We start from the raw sequence: 13,560 nt of genomic DNA on the forward strand, positions 1-13,560 counted from the left end.
GGCGTTTACATGATGGACCCATCGCTAAAAACAAACAAAGCAGGTTGAGGATTAGTAAGCACGTCAATATCTGATCCAACAGATTCAAAGAGTCGGTGAAGACAAGAGCGGGAGCGAGGCAGCAATCAGGGTCACTCAAAGTCGAGCAATTGTTTTTGAGAGTTGTGCGGACGCAGAATATTAGCGGCAACTGGTTCCAGCGGGCGCTGAGCTCCCAAAGCCGTTCACCTCAGAAGCACTGTAGATTAGAGTCGCATGCTGACTAATGCACTAAATGCATATTCAAGTGTTTAGAGGCTTTGAGGGCAAAACACTTCTGGCATGGGTGACGTAACAACAACAAATACAACTTACAATACAAAAAAAATAAAAACTGATGCAATTATCAGGCTGGACAATACTTCGAAATACAGTAAAACGAAAACGCAATGTGCATGGAGGAGACACCATCGAGGGGGGAAAAAAAAAACGTGTTACTGGAATTCTTTTTTTCTATACTCCTCCGCCTTCTGTGACAGATTGTCTCAGAAGTGGGATGGCTGTCAGAAGGTGACTTGGCTAACCATGAGATGAACTCCAATTCAAGGGCCCTTGGGAAAGACTTGTCACTTGTTTACACAGAACTTCAGCTCCTCGTTTCAGTCACTGGCCACGTTTCCATGTCTAGTATTTTTAAAAACGCTACAGTGAAACTCTCAATAGCTCATAGGTGTAAATAAGATTTTTTTTTTTTATCTATATATATGTATATATATGTGCCCTTGCAATTGACCTCACTGCCATTAGCTCACAGCTCATCCAATGAGAACAATCGCTACAGAAATTGGATGGATGGATTTCCGGTAACCCGCTTGGATCTAATCGATAAACATGACCGATTCCTCTACACTGACAAATGTACAGCTCCAAACTCAAAACACACATCTGCGATGTGAAGGGGAAAAGTGATACATTGGCAAAAGAAGAGCATTGTCACAGATTTAAAAAAAAAGTAAAGCATTTGACAAGCACAGCTGTTTTAGAGCAACTTTAATTTAACGCCATCAGTGTTAGTGCTGTTCTGTACGGAGATAAAAATGGAACGGAGAACTGTGGGAGGTACAACTGAGAATTGTCTGCATGACAATGGTTGGTGGTATTATACATTGCTAGAAATAGACTTCAAAAAATTCATGCATAGAGGGCGCGGTCCAAAATAGACTAAGTGGCACTTTATGGAAGACTGTCAATTCTTAAATCAAAAAAAAGCAATCCACAGAGGGCCTTTCTTTTGACAAGACTAAAACTGCTCAGCTCTTATTATTAACACACGCAAGGATGACATAATGTTATTAAGAATTCTGAATTTGCTGTTTGAAGGTGCAGTAGAATAATTACAGATTAGGGGCCTTTTTCTAATGGAGATGTGATGTCAGAATTATGGGGTATAATTATTTCTGAACACCTATGGTTAATCCTAAACTACCAACAGAATATTTTTGAAAAACACCCCCAAAAGAAAAAAAAAATTGGGAATTACGCATGTCGTTGGTTTTGACATTTAGGGTATTTTAATTTGTGCTAAATAAGAATCAGGTCAGATTTGACCTGAAAAGTACGTATAGTAGGTCAAAGCTTTTCCATCAGGCTCCTCCAAAAACAAAAATCCAAACCAGCAATCACACGTCAACGGCATCACTCCCAAACCCGAGCCGACACAGGAAGCGAGGACGAGTCCTCATTGCTCCCAAACAAGTTATCAGCACGCCATGCCGGGACCGAGAGTGGCACATCTCTGATGCGAGGAGAGTCACTTTGCTCCGGGCGCTGCGGCCCGATCTGCGTCAGAACTGTGAAACAATTTTGACATTCAACCCATGCGCCAGGCCCGCACTTTCGCCGGAACACGTATTGTGGATGCGTTCAAGATCCCACCCTACTTGTCAGGTATCCATTGATTGACTCTTGTCAATGATAATATACACATGACTGTACTGATGTGATGTCTCGACACTCCAGGTCAAATGCCAGCTTTTTGTGATTTACTAAAAGAGTAGACAAGATATAACCGGTAACAAATTCTCCCAAACAATGTGGGAAAATGTTAAAGGTCCAATAAGGCCATGATTGAAGTTTTTGGACGTACTATTTACAAAAACAAAAAAATTGCTGGAGGGAATTTTGAAGAGCGCCAAATAATGGCGCCAGCAAAAAACCTTTAAAAAATGGCAGACTAATAGACAAGGTTGAACTATTTTACTATGAAGCGTGCCAAAAACCAGTCAGTGTTAGCACAGAACATTAAGGCTTCTGCTGCAAAGCTAAATAAAACCTAAGAAGGTGTGTGCTGCCTCCAATTTAACATGAATTTGAACGAGATTGATCAATTTCTGTACTACAGCTATGTTTCAGTTATAAGAGGGTGTGAACACTTCTGCAACCCCATTTTTTCAGATTTTCCATCTCGTGTTGAGATGTTTTTATCTCAATCAAATTGTACAGGTCAAAGAGTCACATTAACGGCATTGCTCTCAAACAAAACTCGACTTTTCCGGCTGAGGAACGAAAACGCGGCAGAGGAGGGAGTGCGTGAGTCATGCATCCGCACATCACTTTGTCGCCCTGCGTTAGCTTCACAAGGACAGCGAGGACGCTAACACGAGGTGATTCACTGGTGTTGATATAGGCGGCGATCCTTCGCCACGTTTGTTGCGCCGCACCGACAAGGACGAAGAAGAGGAGGGGGCCCAGCGTGGCCTTGACTGGATGACCCGCACGGAGGAAATCACATTACTGTCACTAAAGAGGCCACAACATTAACTTACACACTTTGAACAACACGGCTGTCATGTAAACAGGGGCGGACACAACCACGCACAAAGGGGTGCGTACAAACATGGACGCTACGGTTTATGAAACAAATTAAATAGAAAAACTATATCCGATAAAATAAAAACAAGATTCCTTAAAAAAAATCTATTACCCAGGCTATCAAGGTTCAATTTAAATGTATTTATTTTGGTTGAGCTGTACATAGCTACAGATGAAGTAAGTTTGTTCGACAATTGTGGTTGGTTTGACTACACAATACTATTTTAAATCTTCCACTTAAAGTACCAACAAATGACCACCGTTCTCCTCAATATGCGTAGCACAATTTTAGCTGCAGCTAACAATACCCGTAGCATTCCTTAAGGTAAGCTAACGTCATCCCAGATGTGTGATGACCACCGTGCAAGAATGAATGATATATCTGAATTCTGCTTACGTCAATAAAAACTGTCAAAATGAATGCCAGCGTAAACATCACATGACTTTATACAGCTGATGTCATGTGCTTTTTTAAACCACAAACTATTTGAGGCTACCATAATCAACTATCAAGTCCAGACTTTTTGTTTAACGCCGTGCCTTTCTGCGAATCCTCTTGTGCTTTTATGAAGATGTATTTTGGATCGAAACTTGAGTGAGTCAGCCATTCACAGGGGCCATTGATTTAGAGGGGGAGTTTAAGAGGGAAAGATACTCTTGAGGTTAATCTCGGAATCAATTTTGCCAGCACATTTCTCTCACTCGCTCGTCAGCACAAAACAGACGCACGCTTAAGAGTTGTCTGATTTCAACTGTCACGAACTGAGCAAGGGGTAATATTCCATTTGAAATTACGAAAAGAAAAAAAAAAAGGAAGATTTTCTTGGTACAAGTGTCTATTTTGTCGTTTTGTCTTACGTGCTTTCCAATGTTCACACACTATTGCCAAACAATAAATTTTCACAGTGTTGCCCAAGGACATTTTACAGTAATTCGGGAAGATGAGATAATACATCAAGGCATGGAAATTTGCCAATAAGACTGAAAATGAATGCAGTGGAAATTATATAAAATGATCTGGCGCAGGAAATGTAACAGCCTGGCTTTGTGGCAAACGTTTTGTGACTTTGACGTTAAGATTTGGTCAATATTCCACGATTGAATTCTAAATATCAGTAACTTTCCTCCGTTAATGCCTTAACGTGGAATATGTTGCTAGTTTGCAAATGAGGCAATGGAGCCCATGCCTTTTAGCAACAGAGACTCTCCACACTTTGCTTTCTAGCCACAGGCTTATAGTATAAAATCATAAATATTTCCTTAGATTGACCGAAGATTTAAATCTGATGTGGCCGACGCTCAGGCAGGGTGCTCTTGCCCCAAAGACACTTTACACTCCACTGCTCTAAAAGTTAATAAAATAATATACATTGTGAAGCCTATTTCTTCACAAATTCAGCATGGTTTATGGGTTACTTGGGTAGGCTAATATCAATCTGGCAGTGAGCACTTCAAACTTTGGCAAAAAAGTCCAATTCCCCAAAGAGTCTCCATGCATGCATGCCTGTGTGTGTCCTGTTTGGCGTGCATGCACCGGTTTCTCTGGTAACTCCTCTGTGTCGCCATGGCGATAAACGGCCACTCCAGCTTCCTCAATTGGGTGCAAAAAAAAAAAAAGAAAGTTCATATGTATGCCGCCCTCCCCTGCAAGGAGATTAAGACAATTCAACAGGATGCCAAGTGGAGACAATGGACACACCTCCACCTGTCCGCTTGTATCCTGTTTTTTTCCCTTCCACAATCGAGTACATGCGTGTTATGATTGGCTGCGGCATCGCAATCACCTAAACAAGCTCATCGTGCACAATGTGGGCCTGCGGCGTCCACATGCTGACAACAGCTCACCATCATTGTTCACAGTAACCCGGTGCACCATGCAAGGGGGAGGGGGAGAGGCGAACAACCTTCTTTTATTGTTATTATTTTAAACTGGGGGGGTGTTAATAAAGCATTTAGTGCAAGGCCACCTACCCTTGGAAGCATCCTTGTCTTCTTTAGGCTTCGCCACTTTTCCGCTCATAGATCCCAGTTTGGATGCGTAATTCCCGATTTAGACAAGAATCCTTATTGATGGCTGCTTTGTCATCAATCAAATCCTTCCACGGGCTTCCACGTGCTGAGATAAGGGCTCTAAAAGGAGGGAGGAGGGAGCAAAGGGTCACCCGAATTGCATTTTCAACCCCTTAAGCTTTTTCACGCGCAATCGGGAAGGCAGTGAGGAGACAATGGTCCCTCTTGCTCGTGTGCGCGTGGAGGGGTACCAGCAGTAAAAACAAACATTGTGAGGATGCTGCGTGGACCATAAATGTTACACACAAAAGCAAATAACGTGTGTTTTCACTCTCCTACCTTATCTCGTCCTCGTTGCGTGCTACATCAATGCACGTGGATAAAAGCACACGCTCCCACTATCGATGCTGTTCATTTGCATGGGCACGAGCGTGAGAAAAATCACGACGCGCAGTAAATGGCGCTCAAATAAAAAAGAACGGGGGGGTTCTAAAAGCAGAAAAAAATAGATTCTATGTAAAAACAAAAGCCTGAAGTGGGGCCATCAAGTGTGGGTTCTTGTCGTTGGAGCTTCGACTGTCTGTCTGAGCCTTTTTCCCCGTCTTCGGTCACAATCAACAGGATACGCAACACCAGCGCGCTCCACGTCACGCACACGACGATTGGCTGCCCCCCAATCGGTCTCCCCGATCTAATTCTAATTCGAATAATCACCCCCGTTGTGCTTTCGTGGATGTGGCTGGCAAGTGAGGTTTTTTTCGGGACCTGGTGTCGAGATGCTGCGTCTGGTCGCGGCGCTCTTTGCGCATTTTCGCTCTCGCGGTGATCACGTGACGGAGATGATGTGATTGAATGGATGGATGGATGGATGGATGGATGAGTGAGAGAGGTAGAGAGAGAAAAAGAGAATACATAGATTTTTAATTATTATTTTATTTTTAAAGAAATGAAGACAAGATTATATGCGCAGAATATACCTTTCATATTACAAAATGATATCAAAAAGAAGGCGACAGCTATGTATCATACAAATGTACAGACGAGCAAGCAAAAGAGCCATGTTGTCTGCAATGCGTTCAGCAGGACAAATAGATTTTTTGAAAGCACAGAATTGAACAAAATTCCATTTTTTCCTCTAAGCTGATAGTAAATGTCTAAAATAAATGATATGCATGAAATATCTTACCCAGATTGACCTAGCAAATAAAAATACATTTTAGTCATAATGCACTCCAAGCATTTATATAAACCTTACAAACACACATATCTTAATGGCCATATAAGAAGATGGATGGAATTCATGCATTTCAGAAAACTGGCATGGTTAATTAATTGTAGGGAGGGGAAATTGTTAACGTTCACAAAATTTGTTTTTCATAAACTGCTCAGCCCATCAATCTTCATCTCAAATAACTTGAAACAATATCCATGCCAAGGCTGGCAAACATGTAATCCTTTAAAGAGGCCACACATATACACACACACACACAAAATCACCAGGCCGTGCTTACCCTTAACCCTAAAAGACGTGCCACATCCTTTCCCTCACATTCACAACATGGAACGAGGTGGTGGAAAAATCCCGGCTATTTACGCACATCATAAAAGTTCACAGAGGTTATTTTTTTTAATCATCTCCTATATCGTCAGGTTTATTCCTCCCGTCTTGGCCTGGAAGGTTTTCCACACCCAGTGGTCACCAAGGAACAAGACCTGCAGCCTTGAGGGTCACACGATCTTTATGTCTGCTATTTTTAGAAGAAACTGGATGCCTGTCAAACTTTTCGCCACACTCTAATCTGGTTGAGATGTTTGAGACACGCTTGCTCACTTTCAATTACGCAACATCACCATGTTATTTAAATAAATAAATTTAAAAAAAATGTGAGAACCGTTTCAATCTGAAGTCCAAAAACAGACACCATACAGCAGATTGTGGGTTTTTTGCTATTTTTTTTTGCAGATTACAAGTTACATTTTTAAAAGTGACCAAAAAAGGTGACAATTGATTTGAAACGGTGTATTTTATATTATTCTCCCCGCTTTGTGGCGACAACCACTATTAATTGAAATGAGTATGGGACATTGTCTGCCATTTCATTTTGCTCCACTTTGGTCCTCAAAGGATTATTCAAATAAATCAAAGCAAAGCAGGTTAGCCAGTTAACAGCCAGCAATGTCTACACTCATTGGCTGACACCCATGTCACTCACCAGGGCAGGACTTGCCTTTTAAAGCTCTACACACAAAATTTCCACATTAAAATATGAAGTTGAGGACCTGGACATGTTATTGTGTTTGATAATAAAAAGTCAACTTTTTCCAAATGATTGATGTGATAATCGATCCAATACTTAATACTAAAAATAATTGCCAGCTGCAGCTGTACTGCATGTCTTCCAATAGTCCGCAGTTGTGGTACAATACAAATTCTGACTTGCCTGTAGAGTGTAAAAACTCATGAAATAATACCCCATAGAGCGAGGCTTCGCATTTGCAGATTGGACGAGTGCAGCGAGGCAATGATTGGCCTGGTGATGGCAGAGAGCGAGGAGAAGAAGACGACTAAAAATGTCACTGGGTTGTGTTTCCACTGCGAGCATGGCCTGTGGCCCCCTTTGCCCTTTGCAAGGCATCGCCACTTTCCCGGCCCGTTGTAAGCGTCGCCCCGCAGCCCGGTTCTGGCCTTCCCTAACATGCACTCTAATGTGTGATGTAACTGAACATGCACTGAGTACAAAGTCTCATTAGCTGAGACTATAGCGGGACAATTTGTGTACACATGTAAATGAGAGGGAAGAATATTTGTTGTCTCGTCAACAACTAAGACTAATAAAAAAAAGAGTTGATTGTCCCTGAAAAGAATTTGCTTCTGTGTTTTAGTAGAAATGTAAGGCTACTAGGGTGTGGATTTTTCAACAAAATGTGATACGATATTATTTTGAAGTGTTTTCTGTTGCATCTGTATGCGGACCTTCTGTCCTGGCAGCCAGTAATGTTTGTGAAGGAGATCCATGCTGACGTCATGCACAGGAGCAGGTGGATGCTTGCCGTGTGATGAATATCCCAATGGCACACGTCGTGGTTATTTATCCGCCTCTGATTGCAGATTGTGCTCCAGTTCAAGCTGACCACGGCGGATATGCTGAGCTTTTCGGACACATGATTCCAGTTCAGTCTAGTAGCCAAGAAGTAGGTCGTGCTTTCAAAAATGTTGGTAGCCCAGATGATGTTGAAGTGAATTGAGAAGCACCTTTTAGACAAAAGTAGTACTTTTCTGCCATCTCGCGGCCTAACGATGCCAAGGAACTATTCTGTAGTGAATTGAGGAACTTTAATTAGACAAAAGTAGTGCTTGGCTGCCCTTTTGGTGACTCGAGGTTGTTTATCGAAATAAAAGTAGTGCTTGGTAGCCATCCTTGGGTTGAAGTGTGATGAGGAGCTTCATTTAAATTGATTTTTGCTTTTTGTCTGTTAGACAAAGCTATGGCCTGTTGTGTAAATGAGGCAGTTATAAATGAGGTGCTTAGCACCAGATGGTGCCAAAGATTTATTTTAAAATGTGAGGCTATGCAGAACAATAATGAAGAATAGGCTAAAAAAAAAAATGGGAATTTAGTGTTTATTTCTCCTATTTATGCAGCATCTACCAACTGTGACACCTACTGTGAAACAAACTGGCTTGTGTCACTTGAGCCATGCAATGTAAATGTGATGAGGAAATCTGATGTAAGCTAAGCTGCAGGTAAGATGCTAACGGCCGTTCCGGGATGGTGTTGGCTTGACAGGCTTACGCATTTAAGTGATGGATGCCATTCAGCACGGCTCCTCATTTCGCACGGCTGCACCTGCTCCTTCCTTCTATGCGATGTGAGCCGTCCGCAAAAGGTCATCCCGGGGTCAGCGAGTTATTTCAAATCCAAGGGAGGTCGGGGTCGAAAGCGGCGACGGAGTCTTGTATTTCTGCCACGCAGGCCGCCGTAATTGATTTTGCCCGTCCCTAGATTGCGTTTTCATGTCATCGAGTTCAGGTGTAAATTTTATCAGCCTGACAGCTGATCTGCATGGATAGTATGCATAGGAGCGTGTGTGTATTTCTAACGTTTTTGCTCGGGACATGATGGACTCATCCACAAATCTGGTTCCCAGCCTGGCCTATCTCACCCTCCAGCCCGAGGGAAAGTGTACACAAAACATGAATAGCACCAAGCTAGTTTGAGTAGTGAGCCTTTTGTGGAGACAGAGCTACAGTAATTAGACCCGACACGGCTTCCCCAGTCGGGGCGAGCTGCCACAGATTGAGTGAAGACAGAGACGTCGAGGAGATGTTTGCCAATGGATTGGTACACGCCACTCATCCATTTGCGCAACTGCGCTAGCATGTTTGGATTCTCAACTCACAACACAGCGGCACTTTGTGGTTCAAACATCTGATTCGCAGTTCGAAAGTTCTGCTCCGGACTTACAGTGTTAAGATTGTTGTGTTACAAAACCTTTTGTTTGTGTGGCTGCTGTTATTGTCTTTATATTTTTCATTTGTTAACGTGACAGTTGCGGTTATTAGGTTTTTTTTTTTGATGATGTTATTATTGTTGGTAGTGTTCTTATGTTGTGGATATGGTTGACGTTAAACTGCGGCTTCCTCGCACATTCCAGAAAGAATACATCTCGGTTAGGTTGAAGACTGCAAATTGTCAGTAGGCGCGAATATGATCGTAAACGGTTGTTTGTCTAAAGTTGCAGTTGGTCCAGGAATGAATGAATTATAAATTATAAAGCACTCCGATCAATAACCGCCAACACCCAAGATGCCTTTGTATTTCCCCTTGGAGGGGAGGATTTCAGAGCTACTGATCCACGTTTACACCACAAAATGGCGCAAAGAAAGTGTTACATTTGCAGGCGTCTTGGGCCACAGTTTTCACGATTTGCTTGAAAGTGGAGGGGGAGACTATCCCAGCTTGGCAAACATCAGATATTGACCGTTTCTGTGTATTACGCAATGCAAATAGTCAAAAACTTGCTTGAAATTCGAGGAGGGAGACTATCCCAACTTGGCAAACATCAGCTCTTAATATCATCCCAACTTGGCAAACATCAGCTCTTAATATCTTGAAGTATATACGTTAATTAATATATTGGCCATTTCTATGTCTTACGCAATGCAAATAGTCGCGTCATCGTGTTGCCTGAATTTATGTTGCAGGTGTTTGTCCGCCCTCTTGTGGAGAAAAGGACAAAGTGCACGCCATCTAAAAAAAATACAAATAAAAACGACAATCAACGAGGTGTCAGTGACATTGTGATAAACTTTAACTATTTGACTATTAAAATTAACGCAGTTAGTCATAGAAAAAGATGACATTAAGGTAGAAATTATATATATTTTATAATTATCTTTATTATTATTATCATAAGTTGGACTGGCTATTGGTTGACGGACAATTGTGACGACGTCAACACACCCCACGTTGGCCCATATAGATGTTTCCAAACTTACAAAATAAGTGACTCACGTTTAGTCTAACTGGCGTGTGCAAACAGTCATTGTGCACTTTGGAGTTTGCGTTTGTTCGTGATGGCGAACATCTTTCTTGTTTGTGTGCTGTTGTCCTCTTTTCAGCTGATTCCTGGAGGTACGATCATGAACAATAGGTCAAAACATATTTTGTTTATCGTATTTTATGAGTTTGGTTTTGAAAGTTGACCTGCTTTTGGCTGCAGGCCCAGTGTTCCTTTCTGGCAAAGCGGCCGATGGTGTCCTGAAGAGATACAAGCGGGCGAACACAGGCGTGTTTGAAGAGTTTCTGGAGGGCAACCTGGAAAGAGAATGTAGGGAGGAAGTCTGTGACGCTGAGGAGGCCAGGGAGATCTTTGAGGATTTCGAATTAACTGTGTGTCTTTGCCCATTGTTAACATTTTTCACCATCAATGCACATCTTGTTTGCTTTTGTGGTCACTGAAAGGGGTATCATTGTTATTACAGGAGAAGTTCTATCGAGCGTATGCTGGTAAGAATGACAAAATCGATTTTTTTCCTATTAACAACTATTTTATAGCCGCCTCACATATACATATATATGGCGGCTCGCCTGAAAAGCAGTTGGGGGGGGGGGCTGTTCTGTGATCTTTTGCGATCGTCGTGTGCTGGGAATCCCCAGATGGTGACCAATGCGAGTCGAATCGTTGCTTGCACCAGGCCGCGTGCAAAGACGGCATCGGCTCATACACCTGTCTCTGTCAAACCGGCTTCACCGGCGACCACTGTGAAATTGGTGAGCTGAAAATCTCCCAGCTGACTTTCCGTTGGACTTTTGTCAGTTGTAAAAGAAGAAATGTCCGCTCTTAGATTTATTTAAAAGGTGTGATCTCAATAATGGAGACTGTGGGCACTTCTGTGAGCCAGCGGAGATTGCGGGAGGTAAATGTTACTGTGCGGAGGGATACAAGCTGATGCAGGATGGGATCAGCTGCGAACCAGAAGGTAGATCAACGTCAAATTACAATTACCGTATTTTCCGCCCTATAAGGCGCACCTAAAAACCTAAAATTTTCTCAAAAACCAAAAGTGCGCCTTATAGCAGGGTGCGCCTTATATATGGACCAAATTCCGAAATTTAAACTGGCCCAAAGCATTGTGTCATGAAAGTGGCCCGCTGAAGACTATGAATCATGACTCAAAAAGACTATGGATCATTGTTTTATGATTATAAAGTAATTTGTTTCCGTCTGAAGTTGAAATAAAAAAGATAAAATAGAGAATGATTTGATTTGGATTAAAAATCTGACATGATGCATTAATGGTGCGCCTTATAGTCCGGTGCGCCTTATATAAGGATAAAGTTTTAAAATGGGCCATTCATTGAAGGTGCGCCTTATAGTCCGGTGCGCCTTATAGGCCGGAAAATCCGGTAATCATTTAAGAAAATTACAGTACTAAATATTTGTCTTACTAGCCGAGTTCCCGTGCGGCGGGACCGCTCTGATGAGATCAGCTCGGTCTACGTTGGCCACCCTTAACAAAAATGGGCTGTATCCCAGAACGCGCATTGTTGGCGGAGATGTGGTGTTGCCAGCAGAGATCCCCTGGCAGGTAATTACAAACTCTCCAGTTTGGGTGAATATCATTTACCACAAAGAATGCTCATGTATCTGTGGCATAGCCCTCCTGTGACACTTTTGTCATCTGTTGCGCGGTGAATTTCCCTGATGTAAAATAATGACAAAAATGAAGACTATTCATCTTTTTGCTTCATAATCTTAGACTGCTCTCTGTCCGCGCAGGTGGCCTTGGTTTACAGAGCGAATGGTGAGGTATTCTGCGGGGGCTCCGTTCTGAGCGAGCGCTGGGTCGTCACCGCTGCCCACTGCATAACAGAGGCACCGGGCCCCTTCTTCGTCAGAGTGGGTACGAACCCCTTTTTAAGATCCTCACTCTGCTAACCCTTCCATACTGCGATGAAAAGGACTGCTAGTTTGTGACATGGGCTCAGTAAAACATTTTAAGGAGTGCCGTGACCCGGCTAGAGAACACCTTGTACCATGTAGTACCTCAGGCTGGATATGGAGATTAACGCTCAAACGGCATCTTCCTCGGGATGTCTGATGTGGCCGTTCATGTCTGTCTTCCTGCAGGAGAGTACAACATAAAAATCAACGACGACAAGGAGCAAGACATCCAAGTGTCGCAGAAGCACACATACCCACTGTACAACGTCAGCGTGAACCAATACGATCACGACATCGCCCTGCTCCACCTCCAAAGCCCCATCAACTTCACCGTCGAAGTGCGGCCCATTTGCATCGGGCCCAGGGCCTTCACCGAGGCCCTGCCGAAGCGAGCCTCGCCCGCTACGGTCAGCGGCTGGGGCAGAACGCGCTACCTCGGACTCCCGTCCAACGTGCTGAAAAAAGTCCAGGTTCCCTTCACGAGCCGGACAGAGTGCAAGTTGAGCAGCAGCGCTAGGATCACCCCCGCCATGTTCTGCGCCGGCTACTACAACGAGGCCAAAGACGCGTGCCAGGGAGACAGCGGGGGTCCTCACGCCAACAAGATTAATAACACCTGGTTCCTGACGGGCATCGTGAGCTGGGGGGAAAAATGCGCCAAGGAAGGCAAGTACGGGGTCTACACGCGCTTGTCCCTTTATGTCGACTGGATCCACAACATGATCCACGGGCTGAACCATCACCTGGAAGCTCCTCCGCTTGAAGATGATATGGAGGGAACACAGTCGCGTAAAAGTTGAACAGCTCTTTTCTGCAGGGAAGAATTTTAACATGTCTTGTTTGAAAGATGAACATATGCATGGTGGGTGATTGGTTAGCAATTCCATTGTCAAAGCCACTGTAGACTTCCTTTTTTCATATTTTGTTTCTTTTGGACAGACATGAGAACACAAAAGTTAGTATTTCAAAATTCTTGGTGTGTTGAACTCAAGCGTGACATGAGCATTCTATTTCTCGGCAACTTGACAGAAATCATCCTACTTTAAGTCAGCATCAAAAGCCCAATGTTGAAATTTATACCCTAAGGTGAATGGTGATAACTTCATTCAGTCCAGAAATTCCAATAAAATAAAATTGGGGGGGGGGGGGGGGGATTTTTTTCCAAATTCAGCCCAACCTGACAGACAGATGGTGTATCGTAAATTGCTGCACCGCAACAACTTGCTGCCATCTGCTGATATATATATTTTA

General features: G+C 43.1%; 2 protein-coding genes across 4 annotated transcripts in view; one reads left to right on the forward strand and one right to left on the reverse strand.

Moving 5' to 3' along the window:
- Positions 1–6,563, reverse strand: part of fgf13a (fibroblast growth factor 13a) — a 59,604-nt gene extending 53,041 nt beyond the window's left edge. Inside the window, exons 1-2 of one of the 3 annotated variants that reach the window (XM_061288342.1) lie at positions 6,372–6,563; positions 4,822–4,980 (exon numbers count right to left, since the gene is read on the reverse strand). In XM_061288342.1, coding sequence (XP_061144326.1) covers positions 4,822–4,870 — 49 coding nt within the window. In that variant the 5' untranslated portion in view covers positions 4,871–4,980; positions 6,372–6,563. Of the gene's footprint in view, positions 1–4,821; positions 4,981–5,199; positions 5,683–6,371 lie in introns of those variants that run through there. The other 2 variants (XM_061288359.1, XM_061288332.1) reach the window with 2 other exon arrangements.
- A 3,819-nt stretch (positions 6,564–10,382) lies between these two features.
- On the forward strand, positions 10,383–13,452 carry f9a (coagulation factor IXa). Its single transcript, XM_061284093.1, has 8 exons — positions 10,383–10,496; positions 10,585–10,754; positions 10,847–10,871; positions 11,022–11,135; positions 11,210–11,344; positions 11,817–11,953; positions 12,145–12,268; positions 12,496–13,452. The coding sequence occupies exons 1-8, from the start codon at positions 10,439–10,441 to the stop codon at positions 13,107–13,109; spliced, it is 1,377 nt and encodes a 458-aa protein (XP_061140077.1). The 5' UTR covers positions 10,383–10,438; the 3' UTR covers positions 13,110–13,452.
- Positions 13,453–13,560: the final 108 nt, after the last annotated feature.

Source organism: Syngnathus typhle, linkage group LG1, assembly GCF_033458585.1.
Source record: "Syngnathus typhle isolate RoL2023-S1 ecotype Sweden linkage group LG1, RoL_Styp_1.0, whole genome shotgun sequence".
In the NCBI taxonomy this organism is placed as follows: domain Eukaryota; kingdom Metazoa; phylum Chordata; class Actinopteri; order Syngnathiformes; family Syngnathidae; genus Syngnathus; species Syngnathus typhle.

Coding starts and splice junctions, on each gene's coding strand:
- f9a (XM_061284093.1), top strand. CDS start 10,439: ATGGCGAACATCTTTCTTGTTTGTGTGCTGTTGTCCTCTTTTCAGCTG. Junction 10,497..10,584: donor TTTTCAGCTGATTCCTGGAG/GTACGATCATGA, acceptor TTTTGGCTGCAG/GCCCAGTGTTCCTTTCTGGC. Junction 10,872..11,021: donor GTTCTATCGAGCGTATGCTG/GTAAGAATGACA, acceptor GGGAATCCCCAG/ATGGTGACCAATGCGAGTCG.